Consider the following 26,716-nt stretch of genomic DNA (forward strand, 5'->3'; position numbering starts at 1 on the left):
CTGCTTTCTTGTTTGTAAAAAACCCCTACAGCATTTTAAATTAAATCCTCCTTCCCTTAGTAGTGAGACTTCTCAAACAGAGAAGTCCTCTTAAACGGAGTGTTTAAACTTATAGTAAACTCTTCCTATTACCAATGAAATTATGTCTGCTTAAAAGCACTTTTTTCTTTGATATAAATGTTGCAATCCCTTCCTGCTATTTTTGCAAAATGATTCATAAGTAACCATGCAGAAAATAGATGTATCCAGATTGAAAATGTTACATGCTCTCCCACATATAACAATGAAATGTGTGTTTTGCTACTAAGATTGCAAATACTTCAATGATGTCTGCATATAATTAAATGTGTTAGGTTTTCTTTCCGGCTATACTTACTGGCAAATGTTTCCTGAATGCCAGCAGCTGTTATTAGGAAAATGCGTCCCGATCAACCTGCTACTTCTGCATACGTGGCTTTATATAAAGCTTAAGGACACATTGGCTTTTCTTGCCTGAGTAACACTTGAAGTGTTTAATGGATTAAAAGTTCTTTTTTGTTTTTGTTTTTTTTTTTTGTTTTTTTGGTTTTTTTTTTTTTTTGTTTTTTTTGGTTTTTTTTTTTTTAAACAGTTGCATATAAAAAAGTTGGTTTTCTAGCAGGATAAATTGATTTTAAAATGAGACTTTAAACATGAAAACTTAGTCACATCTTTCATGTGGTTTGTTAGATAGGCTATAAAGCATCTGTTCTAAACAGAGTTTGCACTAATTACCACAAAGTTACAGCACCTGAATGAACTGAAGGGTGGTTCTTTCACCAATATTGATTGTATTTCATGTACACTCTGCCTTGGGAATTCTATTTCCCTGTATCCACTGAGATTCTGACCTGTCAGAAAAACCTTTGCAGTCCCAGCCCCCCATCTGTTGGCGTTGCTTATGGAAGCTGCCTCACATGCTGTATGAGGTAACGAGGATGTACCCATGGTCCCAGCAGCCTGGGTGTGCCTCAGGTTTAATGTGTGAGCTTTGTGTGTGGTGTTTCTCCTCCCTCTTGTCAGGGTGTGTTACAAACAATCAACTCCTCTTCCCTCTCCACCAAGGTTCTCCTTCCCTTCTTCAGCAGTGTGCAAAAGTGTCAGTTCAGCTCAGCAAGAATTGTTCATCTCAGTCACTTAAGACTGTTGCTGGTATCTCTGTTTTCCAGTGGGACCATTAGAAGCAGCAGGTCATTTTTGTCCATGGGCAAGGGGTGGCTGGTGGAAGGCACTTGAGTGGTAGACGTGACTGATGCGTGTGCCAAAAGCATGTAAAGTGAGGAGATTGTATCTATTCACTAGCTCTAGTTGCTTCCTTCCTTGAGACAGACAAACAAACATTTACCAGTATCTCCTTTCCTTTCAATGGTAGCTTTATACTTTCTTTCAATTCTGTCTAAGTCTTTGAAATATTTTGTTTCATCCTAAAGACGTTTCAATTTGGTTCAGTTCCTTTAAGGGTAAGTCAAGGAAGGGAAAATGATTGGACCAATTTAACCTGCTTTTTCTGCTTTCCTTTTTCAGGATTGCACAGTATATGAAACAGAGAACAAAATTCTTCATGTGGTGAGTACCATTTGGATTTTTCATAACCAAGTTTGTACAGACCACACAGAATTTTAGAGCTGTGTGTTTTGTGCTTTTTGTATGCAGCGGCAGTTTGATAACTTACCAGACTGGGTATGACTGAGTGAATTTATGGAACTGCTTGTGAGCAGGTCAGGAGCTTTGAAAGGGTTTGTGTTTGTCTGGCTCTGGCCCAGCTGTTACTTGTAAACCATAATTAGAAGAGTGATGGTTTAAAAAGGCAGTTTTTTGAGAGGAGATGGTTGCTAGGCTTCTATGAAATAATTTATGTTTGTGATATAGCTTAATTTATACAGCTTTATTTCTCACAGGAGCCAGGAGATAGCCTAATGATAGGAAAATTAATGCAATGTTTCCTTCTGAATTCTCTGCATAAATACAGGAGTCTCTTCTGAGAATCTTCAGTGCTATTTATGGCAAATAAAGCAGATGAAAGTTATCAGGGCATCAGAAAACATGATGAGTTTGAAAGGCTGGTGTATAGAGTGTCAAAAGCTTGAGTAAACCTTGTCTAAGGGCTGCACCCAAATTTTGGGTGTTAAATTGTGTTTCAAGGTGTGACTGAGCTTTAGTGAGTATTAAGTTAACCCACAGCTTGTTTCTAAAAGTTAGAAATAAAGATAATCGCTTTAAGGGTGAGCAATGAATTAGTTTAATTTATTTCACAGTCAGGTAGGTTTTGATATCTTACTGTTATTATTAGCAGAGCTTAAGCCAGAAAATACTACATTTCTTTAAATGATCTTCCCAGTAAATGTTGAAATACTTCTTTTTCTGTTATTCATTTTATTCAGAGTGTACCTGTATGAAATGCTTGGCAGGCTGAATCCTGTAAGCTTTTGATGCTTTGGTTTCACAGTGATGTGGAATAAAAAGTCTCCTTGTATTTGTAAGTTTCACTGACATTTTTTCAGGTGTGAGACATAAAGAATTAGCAAATTTAGTGAGGCTGACATCGTCATCTACACTAGGTCAACCTCTGCAAGTATTTAAGTAATAAAATCTTTCATTACATAATCTTGGCAGAAGTTGAAGTGCTGTGAGTTTGAAATTTATGTAGCCTGGTTTTCAAAGCATGCTTGATGTCTGCTGTAAGAGCTGAGAGTTCTGAGGTCTTCTACATGCACTATATACCTTTTACAAATTGGCAGAAAGGATTGTAAAGGAAGCTGCCAGAATTTAGGACTGAGGAAACATCACTTTATACAGCCATTAACAGACATTGAAGAAACTGAGAGGGGTAAATTCAGGATACAGGAGTTCACAAGCTCGAGACAGGTTTCAAAAGTTATCTTACATCATTCAGAGTCTTGTAGGTTTATTTCTTTAGTCTGCAGTAACTTCATTGTGGTCACAGGTGGACACAGGTATAAGTGTACCTTCTGTGATTACTGCTCAAGCTTGAAAGGAAACATGAGCACAAACAGAGCCTTGAATGTCTTAGTGAAGCCGTGGGTTAAAATGACCCTACAAGGATTACACACGACTTTATGGATTATATGTAATTTGGAGCATTTCTGACCATGTTGAATATCAGCTGATCAGTGGGATTTGATGGGGGAAAGACTGACCAAAAGCAGTTGGTAAAAGAGGTAAATCTGTGACTAAATAATCAAATTATGGCATTTGAGATCATAGTAGGAAAGATCCTCATCATATTTTCAGTTTGAGAGGTAGATTTTTACATATGCAGGTGAAAAGGTTGATGATAGAATTGGAGTTGAAAGCAGTCACAGTTCCCTTTAACCCTTTTCCTTGGAAGATGAAAAAAGATGTTGTGAGTTTAGCCCATTAGACAATCTGAAGGGAGCAATCCAACAGTGAAAATGAGTTTTTCTGATAGAAAAAGACCAGCAGTAAATTGTGGGAAAGGCATAGAAGGAACCTTGAGTAAGAAATACTGGAAGAAATAGGAAAGATTGAGAGGACATGTGCAGAGATATTGTAGGAGAGAAAGTAAATTCTCTCTATTAAAATTCCAAGATCACACCATTCCAAGTCCATTTTCAGAGTCCATTTCCCATCTGGAGTGACATTTGACCAGCATGCCATCCAGCAGCCTTTGAATGATCAGGTACAAACACAGAGCTGTGTTTGCTGAGCTGACTTGGACAAGAAGTTGAATTCAAACCTGTGGGCTCATCCCGGGTAATTTCATGTACCACTTTCTCTTCATGACACAAGGAAAAAAGTGAAAGGAAATCAATTAGCCAATCAATTAGCATTTCATGCAATTAGCATAAGGAAATCCGTATTGCAAGGTATTGTTCTTACATAAGATTGAAGTAAAATTTTAAGAGATCCTTTTTACATAAGTAAAATAGAACTAGAGCTACAGAAATTAAAAAACAAAAAAACAAAAAAACCAAAAAAACTTAAAGGACAGTTGTGTACTCTTACTTGTCAGGACACCAAGATATTTACCACCTTAGGAGCAGACCGTTGGATCAAAGCAGTAGATTTTTATGTTCTGGGTTGAACTTCTCCATTGTCCCTGGAATGAAAAGGGGTGGGTTTTTTTTTTGACTCATGCTGTCGATCAAGGGCTGGAGCTCTGTAAGCACAGCTCTCCTGTGGGGATGCTGCCCTGTTTCCTTGGAGTGAGCCTGTGCCAAACTGGGGAGCACGAGAACACGTGGGCACAAGCGGGGATGTGAGACCATCCTTGGCTATTGAATTACGTACCAGGAAACCTCCAAAGGTAACCCATCACTGAGTCTTCATGGCTTCCTCTACAGCCCAGTAAAGTAGGCAAGATCCTCAGATAAATGACTGATTGGTTTGCTTTAATTAGGGAGGCCAAAAAACAGTTCATGTGCTCTTATTCTAACAGCACTAATTTTTTTTTTGGAAAAGCAAATGAATGCCCTCCTTCCTTCAGGGGTGGCAGTGTGGGTGTACAGGTGGAGATGGCTGAATCACCTTGTCCACGGACAGCGTGCTTCAGTGTCAGTTAATGTATTCACATTTAGCTTTGCAGGATTTGCTTTTTAAGAAATGGTATTTTTGTGGAGACAGGACTCTGTAGCTTCAGCTTATATTCAAGGAAGAAATAATTTTGTTTGCTCCAAGCAATTTGAGTTTCAAATGCTTTAAAAAAGCATTTTGATTGTCACTTATGGTATTGGGTTAGGCAGGAAACCAGCCTGTGTTATTCAAGAAAACATGAAATGTATCTAAAGGAAAAAGGTCTGATTGAAAAATTATGAGGTTTTAAGATGAAATTACCTACTTGAACTTGTTTGTTTCTTCTAAATGGAGTTTCAAAGTGTGTCTGGGGAAAAAATGTCCTTTCTATAAATTTTTGTCCTAGAATTGTAGGAGTGTTGAAAAAATTATTTAAAGACAACTACATTTCTTAAAGTTTTGGGGTTTTTTTCTGTGACTTCATTCTCAGAAATACTTGGTTTCTGTGCAGTAAGAAGCATAAAACTATACAGGAAATATGTGTTGGGTTTTGCTCAATAAAATTTGGAAATATTCATGAATAAAGAGAAATGCTTTGCATTTCTGCAGCTTCATTTCTCAGTATGTTTTTTCTGGGGTAGCTTTTACTAAGTAAGCAATGTAATAAATAAATAGTTAAATAATACTAATAATAATTTCTTGATATAAGCAGAAATTAAATAGCACTAGAAAGTGATAGAAAATAATACTAACAGAAGTAGATGGCAGTAAAATATATTATTTTTTAATATCTTAAAGAAGAACAGGTTTAGTAATACATGGGGCCTAAATAGGGAAGGATAAGCCATAGGTGTAGAGCTGGCTTCAAAATTGAAAATTACTATGCTCTTGCTAGTTCATATTTAGAATCTTTATATTGATTTAACTTGAGATGATTAAGTATTTAGAAAACTGCTCAACTTAAAAGGCTATCAGTTTATATCTGCTTATTTGGGGAATTATATGTTAATCCTTGCAAAATTCTGACTGGAGTTTTAAAATACTTGAAGAATAATTCATTGATTCCATCCAGCTGTTCAAAGCTGTATTTGATGGAAATACCCAGTTCAGATTAATCCATGTGAAGCAGTAGAGTATTAAAAAAGGAGAGCAAAGCTAGAAGAACTAATTATAGAAAGTAGAAGCCAGGCTTCAGTCAGATTAACAATAACTTTTAACCAAAAAATTTAAATAATTTTACTTTTAACTTTGTTAGTTTAATTCCGTAAGAAAAAAATACTGTTTTCTTGAGGAGTTTCCCTTTTTAAAAATTAGGTTGCATTTCCTGCAAACAGAAAATGCAATTTCTTTTGAGTTGGAAAACTGTAGAAAGCGATCTGCAGAGGAGAGCTAATACTCAGATTTTTTTTCAAAAGCAAATGAGCTATGTAAATTTAAAAAGAGTTACTAAATTGAAAAAGAGAAAACAAGCAATGGATCAGAATGTTCTCTTTTTCCAAGAGCCTTATTGAAACCACAGAGATGATAATTTGCTCCTGCCCACTATATTTGAATATTTGTTATAGAAGTATAATGGACTAAAAATACTTTGTCAAAGGTATCATTTTATAGTCTTCAGAAAAAGAAAATGTAACCACTTCCTGCCTTTCAAGAGTCTGTACCTTGTAAATTGAACTGAACAGGCTTCAGTTTGATAAAAGCTTCTTTTTTTTCAGCCAAAAGCAGATGTAGTTGACTGTTTAAACTTCATGTATGCACCAGTGCATGTTCAGGCCCACTTGGTTTTAAGACTGCTGGAGTTACTGATGTGTTCTGTGCAATATAACAGTTGTTTTGGACTAAAATGGTTAATAGTTATTTGGTATGGCTTGAGTTAATTAATTAGACTTCATTCATCTTGGACAGCTGTTACCTACCAACTAAACTAACAGACTAAGCTTAACATTACCCAGCCATTTTTCTTACTGTTAGCCAGAAAGTCCATATGTCTTCCTGGTATCCTGTTCCTCACTCTAATGCCATCGGTGGGGGTGCTGATGAGGGAGGCTGGTGCTCTTCTTGTCCTCAGTCCTGGGAGCATGTTTAGGCCAGGATGTTTCAGTATTGCAAATGCTTGGCAAGATAGATTTTAAACTTGGCCACTAGCCTGGGTAAAAGGAAGGATAAGGATAAACCTAAGTCTGTTTGCTTTACCAGAAATGCTTGGCGACCCTAGAGCTGCCTGAGCTGAACAGACAGATGGACAGGTTGATGAAAGGCCACTGAGGCTGTGTCCATGGATACTTCACTCTGGTGCAGAGAACAGACACTTTCCCAGCACAAACTGAAGTAGTCGCAGAGAATCGAAGCAGATGTAGATCTAATTCAGTCACCTTTAGGTCCCCATCCCCCTGGCTGAAAGAAGGAGCAATTGTGGAAAAGCTGTTAGAAATTGGTACCTTACAGTCCAAGAATACAGGTAGAAACTAAGTATTATCCGTCATTCTTCACGCTCTGAGGCATAAAGAAGTTGCCTACTGAGGGAAAAATAATGTTTCCCTTTGAATTTCTACCGAACAACAAGGTGCTGTGTGGTGATATTTTTTGTTCTCCTTTGAGTCATTTAGCTTTGCACATAAAGACTGCGGTGTAGCTTCAATCTGCAATTATAGGTGTGTCACTTGAATAGAGAGAGAATTTATTACTGAAGTGCAGTGATGAGTTACTGCAAAAGAGAACTGAAATCCTTGCTTTAAGGCTCATAGTGAGAACAGGGACCATGTGACAAAAGGAGAAAATGTAATTATCTGTTGGTTTCTCTCAGTTAATCTTTTGTAACTTGCTGCTTTTTTTTTTTTTTTTTTTGCCTGGACAAATCATCTTTTCACTATGTGCAGATACCTTGCACACTGGGAGCTGAGTGCAGCTTGAAAAAGGCTGGGGACTTTTAATGCCTGCTCATTTTTGTGGGAGCAATTGGATCCTCAGCTTCCTGTGTGTCTTACTTTAACTAATACTGCATTGCAGCAGGGATCAACACTTAAAAAGGATAAAGGATCCTGATCTCGTTAACAGTGTTTTCATAATCAGACGTGTAGTTTTACAAAGCCTCCAAAGGTAGGTACAATTTGAGAGAAAAGGTGACTACCATCTGATTTTAGTGGAGCTAAAATACATGTCTATGATACAGATTGTCCTGAATAATTCTGCTGAGAAATAATGTGCTCAGAAATCGTTAGGAACAAAATGAGTGGAAGAAGTGCAGTGTTTGAGTGCTTTGCCACGTGGCAACATCTTTGCCTTGGCAGACCCTGATCCACTGAATGTGTCCAAGGTTTTTTTCCATGCAGATGCCTAATGGGGGGGAATCACCTTCCTGGTGAACAGACTGTTTCGTTTGTACACTGATTTATGCTGATTAGCATGTTATCAACACAAACTGTGAATGAGATATTCCTTAGGGTAAAGGCATGGAAAAAATGGATAATTTTTCCTGTGTCAGCCTTTGGACATGTTTCCAGTGAGGGCCTACGTACCTTGCCTTTGCAGTGGGCAGAGAATATCTGCTGTGTAAGTGTGTGCTCCTTGCTGTCCTGGCTCTCTCAGGACAAGTTCAGAGTTAATGAAAATTTGTCTTCACGGAATCACAGAATGGCTAGGGTGGAAGAGACCTTCAAGGTCATCAAGTCCAGCCCAAGCCCCAGCACCTCAACCAAACCATGGCACCGAGCGCCGTATCCAGTCTTTTTTGAAACACATCCAGGGATGGTGACTCCACCACCTCCCTGGGCAGGCCATTCCAGTGCTTTATCACTCTTTCCATAAAAAACTTCTTCCTAATATCCAACCTGTATTTCCCTTGGTGCAGCTTGAGACTGAAACATACACCAAATGGATACCTGATCCTGCCTAAAGTTCAGCTCTTTAACCAAGGAATATGTAATGAAAATATTTAAATGTATAATAGTTTATAATGTGCTGCATTATCCCTATAACTAATTAATGTTGGACTGCAGTGGGAATATATAAGGAAGCTGTGAGACCCAAAAGACAACACTCTTTTAGAAATGCATTGAAGCATATGGCAGATTTTTTTTATCCTAGCAACTTGGTGATTTTGGCACCCATTATTCCCAGAGTTCCTCTTGAGGAATATTCCCACCACCTTGTTTTCAGATTGCAGCCAATTAACTGAACTGGAATGCTGATCACCATAGGCATTGCTGTACAGACTGTCTGAACCCTTCTCTTGGAGGGCCAGAGGTGCAGCTGTTCCGAGGGGCTATTTATTGCATCTCAGCTTAGGCTTCTGCTCCATGCCACATCCTGGACTTGTCTGACTCCTCTCCTTTCTCCATCATCTGTCAAGGCAGCTGGGAACATGTTTTTAATGAGGAGCCACGTCTGTGAAATGTCATACCTTTCTTAGGTGGTAGGAACACATCTTTTCTGTGTGTTTTGGCATCTCTCTGCAAGGCAACAGTTGAAAATTGGAGAAAAAAATTAATTCACGGTAAACAGAAGTTTCTCTGAAATTGCTAAGAACTCCATACATTTATTGGGTTTAGAGGAGATTAATAGGAATAATAGGTGGATGAATACAAGTCTAAACAGATATGAAAAACTCAATTTTCATCTGCAGAGAATAATTTATATTGGGAGCCTCTTCACTTTGCAGAAATAGCTGAGTGCTCTGTAATCTTTAAGCAATTTTTCAGTAATTGTCAGTGCAGTTCCAAGATGAAAGTAGAAATAACATGCCAACACTGTATTTAAATATACAAATTAACAAAAATCTAAGCTTTCATCTTTATTATGTAATTTAATATAGTTTTATATTTTAAAAATGTCTGCTCAAAGCAATTTTCATGTTTCCAAAAGCCATTAAAGAAGCCCAAATTTCAATAAAGTTCTCTTTTTCACTTTTTTGTACTTCAGGTAAAGCACAAACCATTCTTAACCTTTTTTTATATATTTCTGGATGTCCTCTCTTCATTAATAATTCTGCATCATGAAAAAGTAGAAGGGTGGTGTACATGACCATACTTGAAGGAAGTGTTTTTTCTGGCAAAAGGTCATGTTGGTATTATAAATATTGTTACATTTTCCATTTGATTCTGATTTGCTTATTCACCCTGAAACATTATTGCTCAATAAATAAGCAACTTTTACATAAACCTAAACTTTCAGCTGTTTTTAAATACTTTAAAGAGGAGAAGAGTGTACTGGTCTGTAACAGGATTAAGATGTCACTGTCATTGGTTGGAGTTTTTTGGGTATTTTTTGGTTTGATTTTTTGTGGGGTTTGTTTTGTTTTGGTTTGGTTTTTTCTTTGTTTTTTCTTTGGTTTTTTTTCTTCTGTTTTGTTTGATTGGTTTCTTGGGTTTGGTTTTCTTGATGGTTTTGTTTGTTTGCTTGGTTTTAATCACTTTTTAAAAATTTTCCTTTTTACATAAGATATTTGTAGTTTGTAATTTGAAATTATAATGGTGATTTATCTGGTTTTACATCACGTTTCCATAGCATTGTTGCAGATGTTTTTACTGTAAGAACTGTACTTTGGAATCTTGGAAGATTGATTGGAACAGCTGTGGTGTGCAGTTGTGTTTCAGTCATTTGAGAAGACTGGTTAGCTTTCATCTTCAGAATTTCAGAGGAGTTAAGCTGGTTTGTAGTTGCTTTTGGAGATGCCCACAGTTTTGGGACCAGAAGAATCTCCTAATCCCTGAATTTGCTGACAAAAGATGCATTGGAAATCTGAATAGAGAAATTGTTTAAAGTTGCTGAAAGGGGACTTCCTGGAAAACACTGAAATTCTCAAAAATCACTTTCTTACAGAGAATGATAGGAAAGCTTCACAGCTTTCCTGCTTCTTAGAAGAGGTTGTTCAGGGAGTGAGAGATCAGGAGATAAAACAGTACCAATTTCACAGTCTCAGCCTTTTTAGAATTTTTTTCTGTCTTGCTGCAGAGGCTGCCAACAATAACTTGTTTAAGAGTTATCCCTTTGTGAAATGGTGCTTTATTGTAATCTTCATGTCCGCAATAGTAAATCATGTTTGGCAGTTGTAGAACATGGGAAACACAGTCCAAAGACAATTAGCATGTTTTATTAGTATAGAATCAACTTCAGAGTTAATGGGAGTTACCTGTCATCATCAAGAGCCTGATTTTCATCTGTGCTGAACAGCTGCGTATTCAATGGAAATCAGTGGGCTTTGAGACACTGTCTTTGCAAAAGATGTGGTTAGGATGGGGGTTTGGGACTCGCCTCACATTCCCTGTGTGCCTGAGCAGGACATCTATCCCTGAGAGTGCATGGGAGCCCCTCTTTGTCTCTGCTCAGATACAAAACCATTGGCCTCCTGTTCTTCCCTGGTGTGGTGCTGTTAGTTCAGGGTCATCACAGATGATGTATTTCATATTGTATTGCTGCCTGAGGCCTTTCCCCCTCTGCCTTGCATGCACTTGAGAAACATGGTGATTTCAACTGGATATTGACACTTGAATAGTTAGCAGTGGTGTGCTTATTGTGACATTTTCTTTTCTTTTCTCTTTCCTAGTGTAAAACTCTCTCTGGCGTCTGTGATCACATTATCTCGCTCTCTTCTGATCCACTGGTTTCCCAGTCTGCCCATCTCGAGGTGATCCAGCTTACAAACATCAAGCCAAGTGAAGGGCTGGTAAGAAGTACGCAGTTAATCAAACCCATCATCCAGGATGAGAAAGCGATGGTTTTTGAATAAGTTTTATATTGGAAAATAAATAGGACATTTTAGCTTTTTCTGTTTTGATGTTTGAAAACAGTTTGATTCCTCGTGCTAGTTTGGTTTCTCATGCAGCTGGGCCAACAGGAAGGGATTTTGTAAAGCTGACTGAAGTATGCACACTTTAGTGAACAGGGAGAAATGAGTAAGAAATTCTTGCCATTTATACCAGCTATTGAAAAATGGTTCAGATTGTTCTAGGATCTTGAAATCAGAAGGGACTTAAATTACTGAGATCAACTCAACCAAGAAGTTTGCGTGGGCTTATGCACAAAACCTGTCAGATTCTGGAAAATGTTTCATAGTATCTCGGGGATACAAAGCTATTTTATAAGTTATTCCAGGGCTTCATAGCACTGCTGATAAGTAACGCATCGAATTTTACTGCAGAAATTGTGCATTCTTAATCAGGTGCTTGTGAAGGCTCTTAATGCAGCCATCCTGTGTTTGTTGTTCAAGAGCTGACCATTGATCTCTTGTTCACTCAAGTATCCAACACCCGCTGCATGGAAAAAACTAACACTGGTAGCAATTCCAGATGTATGACTTTACATCATTAATAATATCTGCTGCCGTATTTTTTGGACGTAGAAAAGAAGGTGTTCAGAATACAGTTAATTTTTTTTTTTGTCTAGAGAAGTAGCTTTTGCAGCTTCTACCCAAGCTTATTCTCGTTCCATATTCTTGAACAGTCTTGAAGGAGGACTGCCATACTCTTTGCAGCAGGTTTTGAAGTTGTCCAGTTGTTGTAGTTTTGGAGAATATTTTGATTTGCGGGTGGTTGGTTGTTGCTGGGTTTTGGGTTGATTTGTTTTACTTGGCAAAGTTGGTGTGCCAAGTTATTTTGAGCAGTTGTACACTGAATTAATTTTCCATTCTTTTGGAAAATTGCAGTTAAAATACGAGAAAAACCCCAAAAGCTTGGATGAGTAAATATGGCCCTATCCTTTGTTTTAGTCTGCAGTTTGTTTTCCCTTCCTCTTCTGGCTTTCTTTTTTATCTCTGAATCCCTTTTAAACTTGTCCTTCGGGATTTCAGCTTCTCATAGATTCTCTGCTCCCTCTTTTTCCCTCCCTTTCCCCTGTAATTTTAATATTCCACCACCTCACTGCAGTCAACCTTTTGAAACCCTTTCTTCTATTGTCATGAGAAAGTCTTCCTCTTTCTCTTGGTCACCTTTTTATGAGTGCTGTCCGTTTTTATCTGAACTTGATTTTTTTTTCCTTTGTCTTGTGACTGTTTTTTTTCTTTTTTTCCCCCCCCCCTTCATTTAAGTCTTCGTGTAGGTTGGTATGAGCTCCCAGGGACTGAGAAATGTTAAATGGTATTTTTGTAACTAAGAGTGTGTTTCATGGGTCTGTTCCTGCTGGGTAGCTGATGAGAGAATCTCTTTCCCTCTCTGTGCCTCTGTTTTACATCCTCTGTCTGTCTTGTCTGTTTAAACTGGAAACTCTTCAAGGCAGGGTTTTTTTCTTTTATGTATTTGTGAACCAATTTAGCAGGGTCTTGATGTCATTGTCATAAAAAATAATTTATTTTTTTTTTAAAAAGGAAAATAGCAACCATGCAGTATACAAGCTTTAGAAGGACACAATGCCATTTTGACACAGTCATGTTTTTTTCCCCTCATCCTTGCCCGCGTGCCACTATTGTGTTGCCTGGGCATTGTGCCTCTCCTGTAGATTGTGAGCTCTCCAGAGCAGGCGCCAAGGATGCGGATTCGCGCCGGGAGAGTGAAAATCACCCCCTTCCCTTCGGAACCGCACCAGTGTGGCCAACAGATCACCTGTGTCATGTGATGACATGTGTCAACAGATCACATGTGTCAACAGATCACATGTGTCAGCAGATCACATGTGTCGTGCTTCTTGGTGATTTATGTGCTTTTGGGTTCTTGGGCCTCTGTTTGCTTTGTAAACTTAATACCTGCCCCACTGAGTGCTGAGGGTGTCAGTTTAAGAACGGATGGTGGAGCTTGGAGTGGTGAATATTCTCTGCACATCAGAAAGGCTGGGATAAATGTGAAGCTCAATCATTTCTGGACCTTCTTCCAGGATTTGTGCAATGATGGAGGTGGAAAAATTGTTTATTGTCAACTTTCCTGTAGATTTTTGACCCACCTGACAGTTCTGTGCTGCTTTTACCAATCACTAAATGAAATGTTGTATAAAAATGGAAGGACTTCAGGCAGAAGAAAAAAGGCAAGGATGGTTGCTAACTGGGAAGATTTTGTGTTGCCTATCATAAACAGAACGTCTACCATCTCAAATTCAATAGCTCAGAAGCTAAAGTAAATCTAGGAGAGAAAAAACAAAGGACATGAAAAGGAAGTTATAAGGTTGGAAAACAATGCTGTTTCCCTAATCTCATGGTAAATATATGATGAAGTTAAGAAAATGCTTGAAGCTTTTACGACTTAAAGAAGATTGGCATGATCAGGATATTTTAATCAGCACAAATAGTTCCTTCACTGTGTTTGGTCTTTTCGTGTGGAAATGTAAGTATTTGTCAGAGGTAAATGTAAATTTTCAGGCTAATACCTGAATGAAGAAGAATCAAGTAAATGTGTTGCCATGTCTCATAGATATTAAAACTAGCTAACATCTCTGACTAAATAACCTTTCAAGCAACTAAACCTGTCAAGCAGAAGATGCTGTTAGGGTGTGATGTAGAGAACCTCATGTGTACTGGGTAAAGCAATGTTATTGGTGGGGTTTGGTATTGGTTTTGTTGTTTGGTTTTTTTTTTTTTCTTTTTTATTTTCCCTCTATCCTTGTCCCTTGTGACTTGCTGCATTCATGTTCTCCAGTGAGTGCTGCTGGGGGAAGAGATAAAGCCTGCAGTGGCTGTGCAGTAAGGGTAAAGAGTTCATGATAGAAAGTTATTTTAAAAGCCTTAAAATGGATTAATGTGGTCAACTTTGCAACCACTAACATGCTCCCATGTGTAATCTTTTCTTTTTTCCTAAATTTTTAATGGACTTGCAAGTTGTTTCATCTGTATCACTAAGCAGAATTCAATTTTGTATGTTTTTACATTATTGATAACAAAGAGACCAAACTGACTAGTTTAGGTAGTATGTTTTACCATGAAACAGACTTAAAAATGTTGCTTCTTGACTGAAAACAGTGAGTATATTTAGACAAAAAGCAGAAAGCCAAGTTTTTCTTAGGTAGTTTTTCTGCAACAGTCACTTTCTACTTTATTTTTATTTTTAATATAGAACAGAATATCAGAGATCTGTAGCAAAGGTTAATACTGACTTTCAGTTGTTTCCTGTTCATATAATCATTTTAATCCCAGTCAGGTAAGTGACTGTGATGTGATCTCAGGGGTTCAGAAATGCAAAGGTAAATTCATCAGGATATGAGAGTGACTGTTTGGGGTTCTTTTTTCCTGTTGAAGCAAACACAAAAGAAGCTTGTCAGGTAAAAAATTGCTCATAAAATACAACTCATTAATACAACAGGGTGTGGCAGCTGATTAAAGTATACTGCCTGCTCCCTTTCCAGGATTCCAGTGCACTACTATTCCTGATATTTCTCCTGAATTTTTCAGTTTGAAATACTGGAAGAGCTGGGAAAGAGTTACGAACGGTGTTCTGAGAGTTGTTTGGGGTGAAAGAGGCACGTGCAACTGTGGAGGGTTCCATGAAAGTGGAGTGAAAGTAAAAAATTCAGTTACATATGTGATAAAATGAAATTAGTATCTTCTTTTCTTTTCCATCCAGCATTGCATAAAATATTGAGAAATATGTTATCTATTTATGGTGCATAAAATATGTTAAAATATATCACATTCTGTTTTCATTCTTGAAAAAAATATAAACAAAAACAAAGGGAAAAAAAAAGAAAAAAAAGCACAAAAGGTCTCCTTTCTAACCCTTAATCACCAAGATAAATTGTAATGATTGGTTTGAAATTAGAACTCTACCCATAACTGATCAGGACAATCTCTCATGTAATTAAGCATGAGTTACTCATTTTTTAATCTAGGCATACATTTATTCCTGATTACTGGGTTGGTTATCTTATGGTTATTTTAGTCATATAAACTGAATTATCTTTCCTTTTATCTGGTGTAACTGATTCTTGTAAATTCTTGAGGACTTATCTTTGCATACCTAAGACTGTATCTACCAATTCCTTTCAGTGCAAATGGACAGAGCACACACTGATCTCCCCTGTATTCTTGATTGCTAAAAGTACTGTTGATATTGTGCAGCCACAAGGAGGCAGAGAGAGGAAAACTTGTAAATGTCTGTGGTGTTCTTATTTCCATTCCAGATTAAACAATTGTAAGCCAGAAATCTTCTCTTTTCTCTTCTGTACCATTTCCCATATATTGTTCACTTGAAACAAGGAGTGAAGAAACATGGGTGAAAGGGGCTTATTTTTGTGTTGCAGAATGTTACCTCTCCTCATTTAAAAGCTGCTTTATATCAAGAATTATGTTTGCTCTTGTAAAATTAATGTGACATGGTACGAATATAGCATTTATTAATTTTTCACATGGGGAATAAATACAACCTAGGGTGGATATTTTTCAACTTCTTTCTTCCCTCTCTTTTTTAATGTGTGCAAAATCTTGATCCTAGCCTTTAAAGAGCATTCTGCCAAAGTTCTTTCTCCTCTTTTGCATTATCAAAGTATTTTAAATTTCTTGAAAAGACTAGATTGGATGTGACTCGTCCTCTGGAATGGTAGCACACTTGGATGAACTAACTATCCTTTGGAACAATGCTTTGCACAAAACTAAACACCGTGTAACCATGAAGTGTGAGACTTTTCCCTCGGCTTTCACCCTGATGTTGAAAGCAGTAACTCACTGTGCATAAAAATAAAGATGTGGCTTCCTTCAGAAATTGCTCTGTTTGGGGACCTGACTCAAAGTTCCAGTCACGATGGTCACTGTGATCTTATCTCTTGCCATGTTGCAGGGTGTGTGGCCCAGTGACTTCGATGGGGATCCTGAGAGGGACTGAGGTCCCGATTAGTGGTGGTTTGAGGTGAGGTGTGTGTACCAAGGAAACATACCAACATATTTCAGCCTCTTGTGTGGCTCATTATGCTTCCTGTAAGATATCTGTATATGATTGTTAAGATGTGTGTACATTATTAATGTTTCCCTACCTCACAGGGGTGTTGTGAGGATAAATGTATGAAAAAGCTATTCTATATTTGAGTTAAGCAAAAGCTGTGTGATGGAGCCAATCAATGGACAAATTGCTGAAGGTACATAGAGGTGCTGGAAGTTGAAGCATGATGTCAGGGGGTTTCTGACCATGTATTAATTAGTAGGTTCTGGATGTTTTTACCTTCTGGTTGTGGAAGCTGAACATGATAAGTGGGTTTGATGCGATTGCACTATGTAAATGTGCAGAACAGAATAGGAGTTCACTTTTGAGCCCCTATCCAGAGAAACTCAGGAACTTCCTGGCTTGTTTTACTGGGGATATTATCCACTCTGTTGATTTAGGTGTACTTCCTCATATCTGCTACAAAAATGTGTGCAATTTCTGGTCCCAATGTAGATTAGTTCAGCTCCATCTGTCTTCTTTGCCTCTTTACCATCCCTGCTCACCAGTGAGTACACTGGGCTCCTCAGCTAGGGACAGACTTCTCTGTGGCACTCTGATTAAAAAGAGAAAAAGTAGGTTATGGACAGGATGTTTACTCAGGTGCTTAATATTTACCTGCTTTCTGTAAAGTAGTTGAGGGAAGGAGATTCCTCAGAAATTATTGAATGCTCAGTGTGTGCCAATTATCTCTCCTTTTTCCTTCTCTCAGTGTCATAGTAAATGTTGTTGAAATGTTTGAATTGAGGCTTGGTGGAAAGGCCTTTTTGAGACACTGTCTTGGACTACCCATGCAGGAACTTCTGTCTGTTCACAAGCTATCCCTTTTTTTCATATTTTTTTGAAAAAAGTGGGATAGCTAACAAAGTTGAATTTTTCATCATTGAGTTTTATAGCTGAAGTGTTCATTGGGGTGAGTGAGGCTATTGACAAGGTCTGACAGCCACTTTGCAGGCACAATTCCAAGCACTGGTTAGCTGTTTGAAAGTTGTGTTTGCAGCGTTGCCTACTGAAGACTCCAGATATTTTAAAACTCAATGTAGTTTTCAAAGCAAAATAGACATATTGATCATACTAAGGCAGTTTGTATTTCTGGGTATTTTTGGAAGGCATTATTCTATTTGTAGTTGAAGAAGTGTATCAAAAAAATTGGAGAGTATGGACATAACTGTGATAAACATTTTCATTTTCTATTGCTAATTAGGGCCAAAATGATTTGGGCTGTTCTTGAAGTGTATAAAAAAGCACTTTCTTATGCAGAGACAAATTCCTCATGGCATGCATTAAAGTCCACATGTCTTAAAACAAAAAGAGAAGACCAATTCTTTAAGAGATATGCAAGTTTTGTTTGGATGGTGATGGTTTGTGAAACACTTTAAAAATTCTTTCCCATAATGTCTTTTTCTTAGGGTATGTACATTAAGTCAACATATGATGGTCTTCATGTAATTACTGGAACAACAGAAAATGTAAGTATTGTTAATACTGTATGTTCAGACCTGGAAGCCTTTCTGACCTTTCCTGTGGTTAATGCTTTCCCTTTGCTATAAACTACATTTTGCTTGCAAACTTGTGCTGGTTGGCTGTTAAGGACCAATGGCATGTTGGACAGCAGAGATGCTTGTGCTTGTGTACCTCAGAATTGAAAGAGTTGTTCCCAGTTAAGCCCCAAGAGAACCAGTCTTGATGTGTTCCTGCAAGAAACCCAAAATGCTCTAGTTGATCCAGACAGGAAGCAGCTGTCTTGCAGTTACTTTGCTCTGTGAATAAAGGATAAATGTCTATATTATATTCAGGCTGTTATGCTGAGGTTTGCTGGAGTATTAGACAAACAGCTTTTATATTTTCCATCTATCAAGCTTCATTTTTTAATAAATGAGTGCATGGAAATGGACATCCCTTCACCTTGACAAATGACCATGTATTTCTGCATGAACTTCTGAGTAATGCCTATGGAAAGGAACACTTATTACCAGTGTACTAATTCTCACTGAAGGCATTAAAGAGCAAGTAAAACATAACAGACTACTTTTCAAAAGCCTTTGAAATACAACATCCTTCCCTTGCACACTATATTTAGGGAACTGGCTGTCTGTTAGGAGTTGAGAAAAATTATAATTTTGTGGGAAAAGGCTTCTATCCCTGGTCTTCAATTAATGTGGAACAATCACTAAACAACACTGAACTGTTCCATAGTGGTTTAGGCAATTCCTTTGAAAAATTTTGATGGCATTTTCTTAAAATGAAGCTGTCAGAAATGTTTGTTTTATCATGCTACTGTGTCATCCTGTGGGATGTGCAAACTACCTACATGACATTTATAGCTGCTGCATCTGATCTGCAGTGAGGTTCTGTTAACATCTCAATAAAATAGGAATATTATTTTCATCCTTTCATAGGAGCTGCAATCTGATAGCCTTTTTCCTTTCTGTTTTCTACTGTGAGCAGAATATCTATGGGACATAACCAATAGATAATACCTGTTGTAGAATATGTGTGAATGTGACCTGTCTTGGAATTTAAAAAAAAAAAAGTAAGGAATTTCAAGGAAAATAAAAATTCTAGAGAGTCAGGCCTACAGCTATAGACATCATTATTGAAATTAGCAAAACTAAACAAACCAAACAGAACTACAGTTGAACTTAATCTAGAAAATGTATGAAATAAAGAGAACAATTTTTACAGTTGAATCTCTCAAATTAAAGAAGGAACAATTTCTTTCCATAACTTGCTAATGGATTTAATTTCCCAGGGGCAAAGATAAAAATAAAATCCTAATGCATTCCCTCAAAACCCTTATCTTTTGTGATTCATGAATGTAATTTAAAGCTATGTCAGGAAGCTTCAGTCATGATGACTCTTCTGCTGTTGTTACTGACTCTTTCACTCACTGTGACACCCTGGAGGTGCTCATGGCAGACCAAGAAACTGCACTCTGTTATCAAGGGAAAAAGCTGCTGTGTGTTAAAGCAGTTGTGAAAATGAGTAGTGCTTTAGAGAAAATAGGATGTCTCCTGCTTTTAAGAACACAGTTTCTAGCTGCTTTCTTTAATACACTCACACACACACACACACACACACACACACACACACACACACACACACACACAATTTTGATTTTGGTAGATGGGAGGAGAAAGATCTAAGCAGCATGTCCAGAATAAGATCACAAGATCACAATGGTGCACATGTGATCTGACCTGCTGACCTTAATACATTTACTCTTTGCAGTACAGTTTAACTTCTAGGAAACAAGAACCCAAATTCTCTTGCATTTGAGCAAAATTTTGTGTCCTTTTAATTTCCAAATCTTCTCTTCTACATGAGAGAGTGACAGAATGTCTGAATGATCCTGGAGAAGAACATGTGTCTGTATTAAACACAGTATTAGGGTAGTGCTCTCCACATTAATGTAAGAGAGTAGCTTTGTAATGACAATTCTGCTTTTTCTGTCTGGCCTTTGAGGTGTTTGGTGTCCAGCTGCAAAGCCCATTAGAGGTTGGATCTTGCTGTTTGGCATTAGGAGTCATCTCCCCCAACACATTAGCCCTGCAGATCAAAGCAGCTGAGCTCTGAAGCTTGGACAGAGAGAGGCCAGTGTTCCTTACAGGTCACTGCCCTTTAAGGGCTTTTCTCTGGTGGCCCTGTAGCATTGAAGCAAGCTCAGCTTTCCACTTCGTGTCTTCTGTCTTTTGTTTGGAAGTAACAGTCTAAAGGGTGTTTTGGTCCAACAAAAGATTTTAGGTTCCTTGTTGAGTAGCCCATCTAGACCATGTTGGAGAGATTCTTTCAATTCACAAACTGAATGTGCCCTTCAAATAAGACCATTTTGTCCTTTGATTTTCCAATTAAAAAGAGCATTTTTCTAAAGTAATAGCGTGCAGTGCATCTCCAGCAGCAATGTGGCTTGGAAGGGGGAGCTCCCAGTGTCACCACTTACTCTGCTTTGGTTTGCTTTGCACTGTGCCCTTAGATCACAGGGAAGAGAGATTTTCAGGAGAAATTCTACCAAAATAGCCACTGTGGGCATGCAGCAGTTGTGCTGCACAGCCTCTAAACTGGACTTTCAGACAGTGTGGGTATACCAGGGGAATAGGAAAAAGACATTTAGCCTAAAGGACAAAACTAAATCTATTCTAAAGCATAAATCTAAGCAGATTCTGGGTAGCTTTTAGTTATTGATGTGTGAGCCTCAGTGACAGGTGCTTCCCTCTCTTCAACTCCCTGTTGAACCGAATTACCAGCTAATAAGGATACAGTTGTGGTGTGGTACATCTTGTTCCTCCTGGTAGGACTTCAAGAGTGGATTCTGTGCTTAATGATCAGCATATACATCTAAAAAAGAAAGATCTTATCGATTCTCCTCTGTTTTCCTTAAATAGCCATGATAAAAGATTTTACTATTTTACAGGCAATGTCTGTTTTTTACTGGAGAGGAAAAAGCAATAAGGAACAGGAGTTACAACCCCTTCATAAGACCACAGCCTTGACATACCTTTCTAAGTTTTTTTTTCACCTTACTTTGTGCTTGAGGCATAATTGCAGTGAGGCATTTTTTAACATAGACTTTTCCAGTTTGAAGATTCTCAGACTATGTTTTAATGTTTTGGCAAATTTGACCTGTTTTTTCAAGATTTAAGCTGCAAATGCTGAAGACACTTTAAAGCAAAGGATGTATCATAACAAAGTCCTGAAGAGTTCAAGGGTAATGGCACAGAATTCACTTGCATTTGCATTTTAAAAGTCTTAGATATAACCACATCTGAGCTAAAAGAGCTGTATTGCATAGGAGGATTATAAAGATTTTAGAGGTATGAATGAGTAAGTATGAGTAGTGAAATGGCAGATAGAAGACAGATTATTAGGACATAATCACCAGTGTTAAAATTTTTCCCCAGATTACTCAGCCAATACCTTCATTGCTTAAATACTGCCAAAATATCAAGGCCGGCGTTCCTTATATAACGTAAAATGGTATTACCAGCCCTGTTTGATTTAGGATGTTCTGTACAACGTCTGCTAGGAATGAGTCATGAGTGACCCTTCTTTCAGCCTCTCATGTCTCTTGGATATCTTTCATTTGTACACTGTCCTTAACTTATGCCATGAATTATGTGCAATTGAGCTAGAAATTCATGGCTTAGCTGTGGGACGTGTTTTGAATGGGGATGTAGTACACAGGTTATTGCAAAAAGTCCACATTTCAGGTGTGGAGCCTTTTCTTTAGATGACCTGTTATCTCACCTGAAAATTAAATGAATTTCACTCCTTAAAATAAAATTTATAGGAATTTTTTTTGAAATCTGCTTCTGAGCAACATGTTTCCTTTGGGTTCTTTTTTCAAACTGTCAGTCTCACCTTCTACTGTGGAGTCAATTAAGTGCCTTCTGGCAGCCACAGTATTGTGAGAAAAATTAAAGTGTGACTCTGAAAAACTGAAGGAATTTATTTTCTTTTGAACTTAGAGCTATTCCCCTCAGAAAACAATTGGTCTACTGTAAAGAGAGAAGGGAAGGTTCGTAGGGCTTTCACTTTAATGAAAGAGGTGGTTTTTGTTGCGGTTTTTATTTTTATTTGGGTTTTTTTGTTTTTGTTCTCACTGAGAAATTTTTGAGGCCAAAGCAAAGTACAAAACTACTTTGCTTTTTTGAAAGTGTGATCACTGTAGGAGTCTGATGATAGTTGCATTTCTTTGACCCTAATGGTGTTCCGAAGCCATTTACCATTAACTTACTTGCTCTTCCTAGGTTGTTCCTAATCCAGTCTTCTCTTCTTGTGTGCTCTTTGCAGAACAGTAATTTACTAAAGCTCTTTGCAACATATTGAAATGTTGTAGAATAAAAAGACAATTTTATAAAATTTGTTTACGAAGAATTGTCAGCTAGTCTTGATAGGTTCAAAAGTCAGCCAGAGATGGGGTTTTGAGAGTTAAGATATGTCCAGCAGATTGAAGCATCCTTTTGTCAGGAAGAAATTCAAAAGAAATCCTTAGGACACACTTACCATATGTATTCATACCTTTCTTAATATGTGATTTTATTGTGTAGAATAGTGCATATCATTTTTCTCCAACAAGAACAAACTGATTTATTAAATATTTCTTTAATTCTTTATTTCACAGTAGAATGTCTATCAATCTAACCTGATTTACATAGCTTACCAATCATACTGCTGAAAGAGAGATGATGACCGGTAAGACCTGTATTCTTGATCATCTCTTTTATTTTAAATTCAGTCACCTGCAGATCGGTGCAAGAAAATCCATGCTGGGGATGAAGTGATTCAAGTTAACCACCAAACTGTGGTATGTATAACTATGTTCTGTGTCAATTGGAGATAGAGGTGTCGGGGCACATTAGCATGTGTAGAGAAATGTGTTTTTATAAATCATTATTTCTTCTAACATCTAAATTTTCTTTTTCTCTTTTAAAACCACATAGTTCTTAAATCTTTAGCTAAACCCTGGTCATCTGAGCATTACAGGAGATACCAAGTTAGGCTAAATATCTATGGCTTGGGAGGTCTGTTAGGCTGTTTTCTGCTCACCCATGCACAAGTTGGTTTAAGTGTAATGGAAATTTTGGGTTGAAGGGATGCAGGGAGTTGGAAATATTGTGCCTGTACTGGTTTCACATCAAGAATGCTTCTGGGAGGCTGGCAAGCTTACTACTTTCCAAACACACTGGAAAGTGTGGAGTGTGGTTTTTAAGAAGACAAGCATGTGAAATTCCCGTAGGGGTACATAGGGTGGTTGACTTAAAGACAGGTTTTAAACTTGGAAACTTAAAATTAAGCAAACCTTTCAGATATGATAGTCAAGAAAACTAATACCATGCAAATTGCCCTTTGTGGGAACAGATACTTATTAGTGCCTGGTGATTTTATTTAGGATCAGTGAACTAATAAAATTAATTAACCTTTTCTAAGATAAGGTTTCTAAGACAAAAGGCAAATTTAGAGTAGAGAAGGCAGCTATTCTTTTTCTGAAGTATGAAGTTTCTTGAGAGTAGTGAAAGTCAATATATGATATTAGTGCAGCAACCATTTGTTAAAAGTTGTGTTTTGTCATTTCTCATGGGGCTCCACTTCCAGCTTTAGGCCAGGGTACATCATGTCAGCTCCTCTGCACAGATTAGAGTAATATTTCATTATACCTTCTGGTTAAGTTTGAAATCAAATATACTGTACATGTGTGGACCTTAACAGATGAGAAGCTATCTTTGGAGCTATGCGGTGTAATTTGATAAATCTGAGCAGATCAGGGTGAATTTTAATACTGTTTTGGCCCTACAGCTTCTTAGTAAGTGTTGTATCCCATGATTACTTTTCATGTACAGTTGATGACTAATTTCTCTGGTTTTCTGCTCTAAGGGAGCTTATGACATCAATTTAATAGCCAAAATTATTTTAGAGCATTATTATTTTGGCTATTAAAATGTACACACATCTGAGGAAGCACATCATTAAACATTCAGTACTAGCTAGCTATTTTTCCCAAAAATTTCTGATGGCGCTGTAAAATTGTCTTGTAAACTTGAAAACTTCCAGTTGGCTAGGTATTGATTCTAGTTTTCTTAGCACATCTACGCTGCATTTATTTGATTGAAAGATCAGATTCTTAACCCTAACACTGCCAGTAATGTTTTGACTAGCCTTTAGATAAGCTTTCTTACCTACATGAATGGAATATTTAATGTAGCATTTGTGTGTCTTGACTTTTGCATAAGTGAAGTATTTTCAGAAGCACAGAGAAAACTAATTGTATTTCAAGGGATAAGGTCCATAGAGAGCTAAGACAAACTTAGTTTAAATGGTGAATATATGTAGTAGTAGACTAAACCACACATTTACTTTGCTTTTCTTTCCTGTATCAACAATATAATTGAAATTGTTATCATCATTGATATAGTATACAATGTATACAAATAATTTTCTTGTGTTCTAGTGTTAATTTTCCACAGTGAAAGTCAACTAGAATTTTCTTAGAAATCTGGTAGTACCTCCCATGTTACCTTTTCAAAAGTACACTACATTCACTCTTCAATTTTATAAAGCCCAATTATTTCATTTTTTCTATTGATTCTGCAGAATTTGATAAGAATCTAAGAAAATCCTTTTGTACTGCAGCCCCTGTCATGAGGAATTTACTGTCCAGTTCTAGGAATCTGTTTTCTGGGAAGAGGTATTATTCTTTATAATGACTCTTCCTGGGAAGATAAATAATTCTGTAGACACTACATTTTGGTTTTACTGTTTATTGATTTTTTTTCACACTTGATATACTACTCACCAGCAGATACAGGACAACTTGCTCCCTGTAACTTATCATACATATCATATGTACATATCATACATATCATATGTAACTCATCATACTTGTATCACTAGTACTGACTATGGAAATAACTGACTAAATTGTTTAAATATCTAATTTTTTAAAATATTTAATTCTAAAGCTGTAGGGAAGTGTTATTCACATGTAGCTGTTATTAAGGCCATGTCTTGTAAGTGAAGACTCATAATGTTAAAAAAAAATCTTTAATTTCTTTTAAAGCCCCTTTAAAAAAAATTCTTCAGTTATTTCAGTGTATTTACCTGTCAAAGTGAAATTTATCTGTCAAATCTGTCTTTTGTATTTTATTTTTCAGACAGTAGATACAAATATGAGGAGGAGAAGTTCGATACAATTGGTTTAAAAATCCAACTTGTTAGGTAATACTTATTAGAAGAGTCACATCACAATAACTATGAAAAGGCTGCTTTTTCAGAAAGCCCACTGGCTTTCAAATAAGCAGCATGACAAAGCAGAGGAATGATTAAATGATTTATACTGATTTTCATTATGCATGTCCTAATGCTGGGTGTCAAATAGCTTTAAGTTGTCTATTGACATCCTCTGCTTGTAGTGATGCTTAATCTTTGTAGTATTTCATTTGGCAGTGAAATTAAAGAATTTCAAGTGATTATTTTGATGGTTTGCTATTCAATATAAAACATGCATAACAGGATTATTCCACTTGTTGCTGGCAGGGTGTTTGGACTGTTGGAATCTTCTAAATTAAAAAAAAAATTGATTAGGCCTAAAGTCAGTGAAAAGTTAATGTTCAGAAAATTGTCCTTTAAGTAGTGGTTTCCTGCGGTTAAATAGCTATGTGGATCTTCTTGTCAGTTTTGCCTTACAGGACAAATCTGTTCTTCAGTAGCTCTGTAACTAAGGGTTATAACTCCCTCCAATATGAGAAAGTCATGGACCTGTTAGATCCAGTCCAGAGGACATCACAAAGATGATCCCAGGGCTGGAACACTTCTCCTGTGGGAACAGGCTGAAAGAGTTGGGTTTGTTCAGCCTAGAGAAGAAGAGGCTTTGGGCAGATTGTGTTGCACCTCGCAGTAACTAAAGGGGCTGCAAGAGAGCTGGAGAGGGACTTTTTACCAGGGTCTTTATTGATAGGCCAATAGGAAGAGCTTTAAACTGAAAGAGGGCAAGTTTATATTAGGTCTTAGGAGGAAATTTTTTGCTGGGAGGCTTGTAAAGGATTGGGAAAAGTTACCCAGAGAAGCTGTAGATGCCCCTTCCCTGGAAATGTTCAAGGCCAGGTTGGACAGGGTTTTGTGGGGATGTCTCTGCCCATGGCAGGGGGTTTGACACTAGGTGATCTTTAAGGTCCCTTCCAACCCAAACAACTCTGTGATTCTGTGACTATTCTATTAAGATTCAAAGGATTTAGACAATGTCTTCTAAACTTCCCAGCAGATTCCATCCTTAATCTTCTCTAAAGGTCTCGGTGCCTAAAATATTTCTAATGTAAACAAACAAGGAAAAGCACCTTCCTCATTTGGATATTTCAGAATTTGCACTGCAAATTCATTCACTGCAGTACTCATGTTTCTGCCCATATATAATTCAAGAGCCTATTTTGGCCTAAGATAGTCGTTTCTTTAAGCAACTAGAAGTGCAGGACACTGTACTATTGCTTAAATGAGTTAGTACTCTCCACAGTAATCTTTCTGGTTGCTGTTATCAGTGATAAAACAGTAGAAAAAATACTCCAAGCAGAGAATGGGGATGTACAGACTCGGGATGATGTAGGATTCTTGATTAGCAGTCTCTTCTTGTGTAAAGTTTTTTTTTTTTTAATATTATTTTGGAGGCATATTTGGCACATTGCATATACTTTGAATACCAGTATGATATGCCTTATGGATTGAATACACATTTGATATGACATGATAGACTTGTGGATTCCCAAAATTTGTGTTTGTTGGCTAAAACTCATCAGAAGTTATGTAAATATTGATGCTAGGAAATAATAGGTGACTGTAGTCAATTATCAATCTGTTGCATGTAGAAGCTGGTAGGTTTAGTGTATTTAGCACCTATA

At 37.3% G+C, this 26,716-nt stretch overlaps 1 protein-coding gene across 5 annotated transcripts in view; it reads left to right on the top strand.

Annotated features, from left to right (window-relative positions):
* Positions 1-26,716, top strand: part of CNKSR2 (connector enhancer of kinase suppressor of Ras 2) — a 206,790-nt gene that overhangs the window by 73,715 nt on the left and 106,359 nt on the right. For 4 of the 5 annotated variants that reach the window (XM_038148923.1, XM_038148914.1, XM_038148940.1 and 1 more), the window contains exons 5-8: positions 1,543-1,584; positions 11,054-11,173; positions 17,744-17,803; positions 22,570-22,638. In XM_038148923.1, coding sequence (XP_038004851.1) covers positions 1,543-1,584; positions 11,054-11,173; positions 17,744-17,803; positions 22,570-22,638 — 291 coding nt within the window. The remainder of the gene's footprint in view (positions 1-1,542; positions 1,585-11,053; positions 11,174-17,743; positions 17,804-22,569; positions 22,639-26,716) is intronic. The other variant, XM_038148931.1, reaches the window with a different exon arrangement.

The sequence above is a fragment of the Motacilla alba genome, chromosome 1, assembly GCF_015832195.1.
Source record: "Motacilla alba alba isolate MOTALB_02 chromosome 1, Motacilla_alba_V1.0_pri, whole genome shotgun sequence".
Lineage (NCBI taxonomy): Eukaryota > Metazoa > Chordata > Aves > Passeriformes > Motacillidae > Motacilla > Motacilla alba.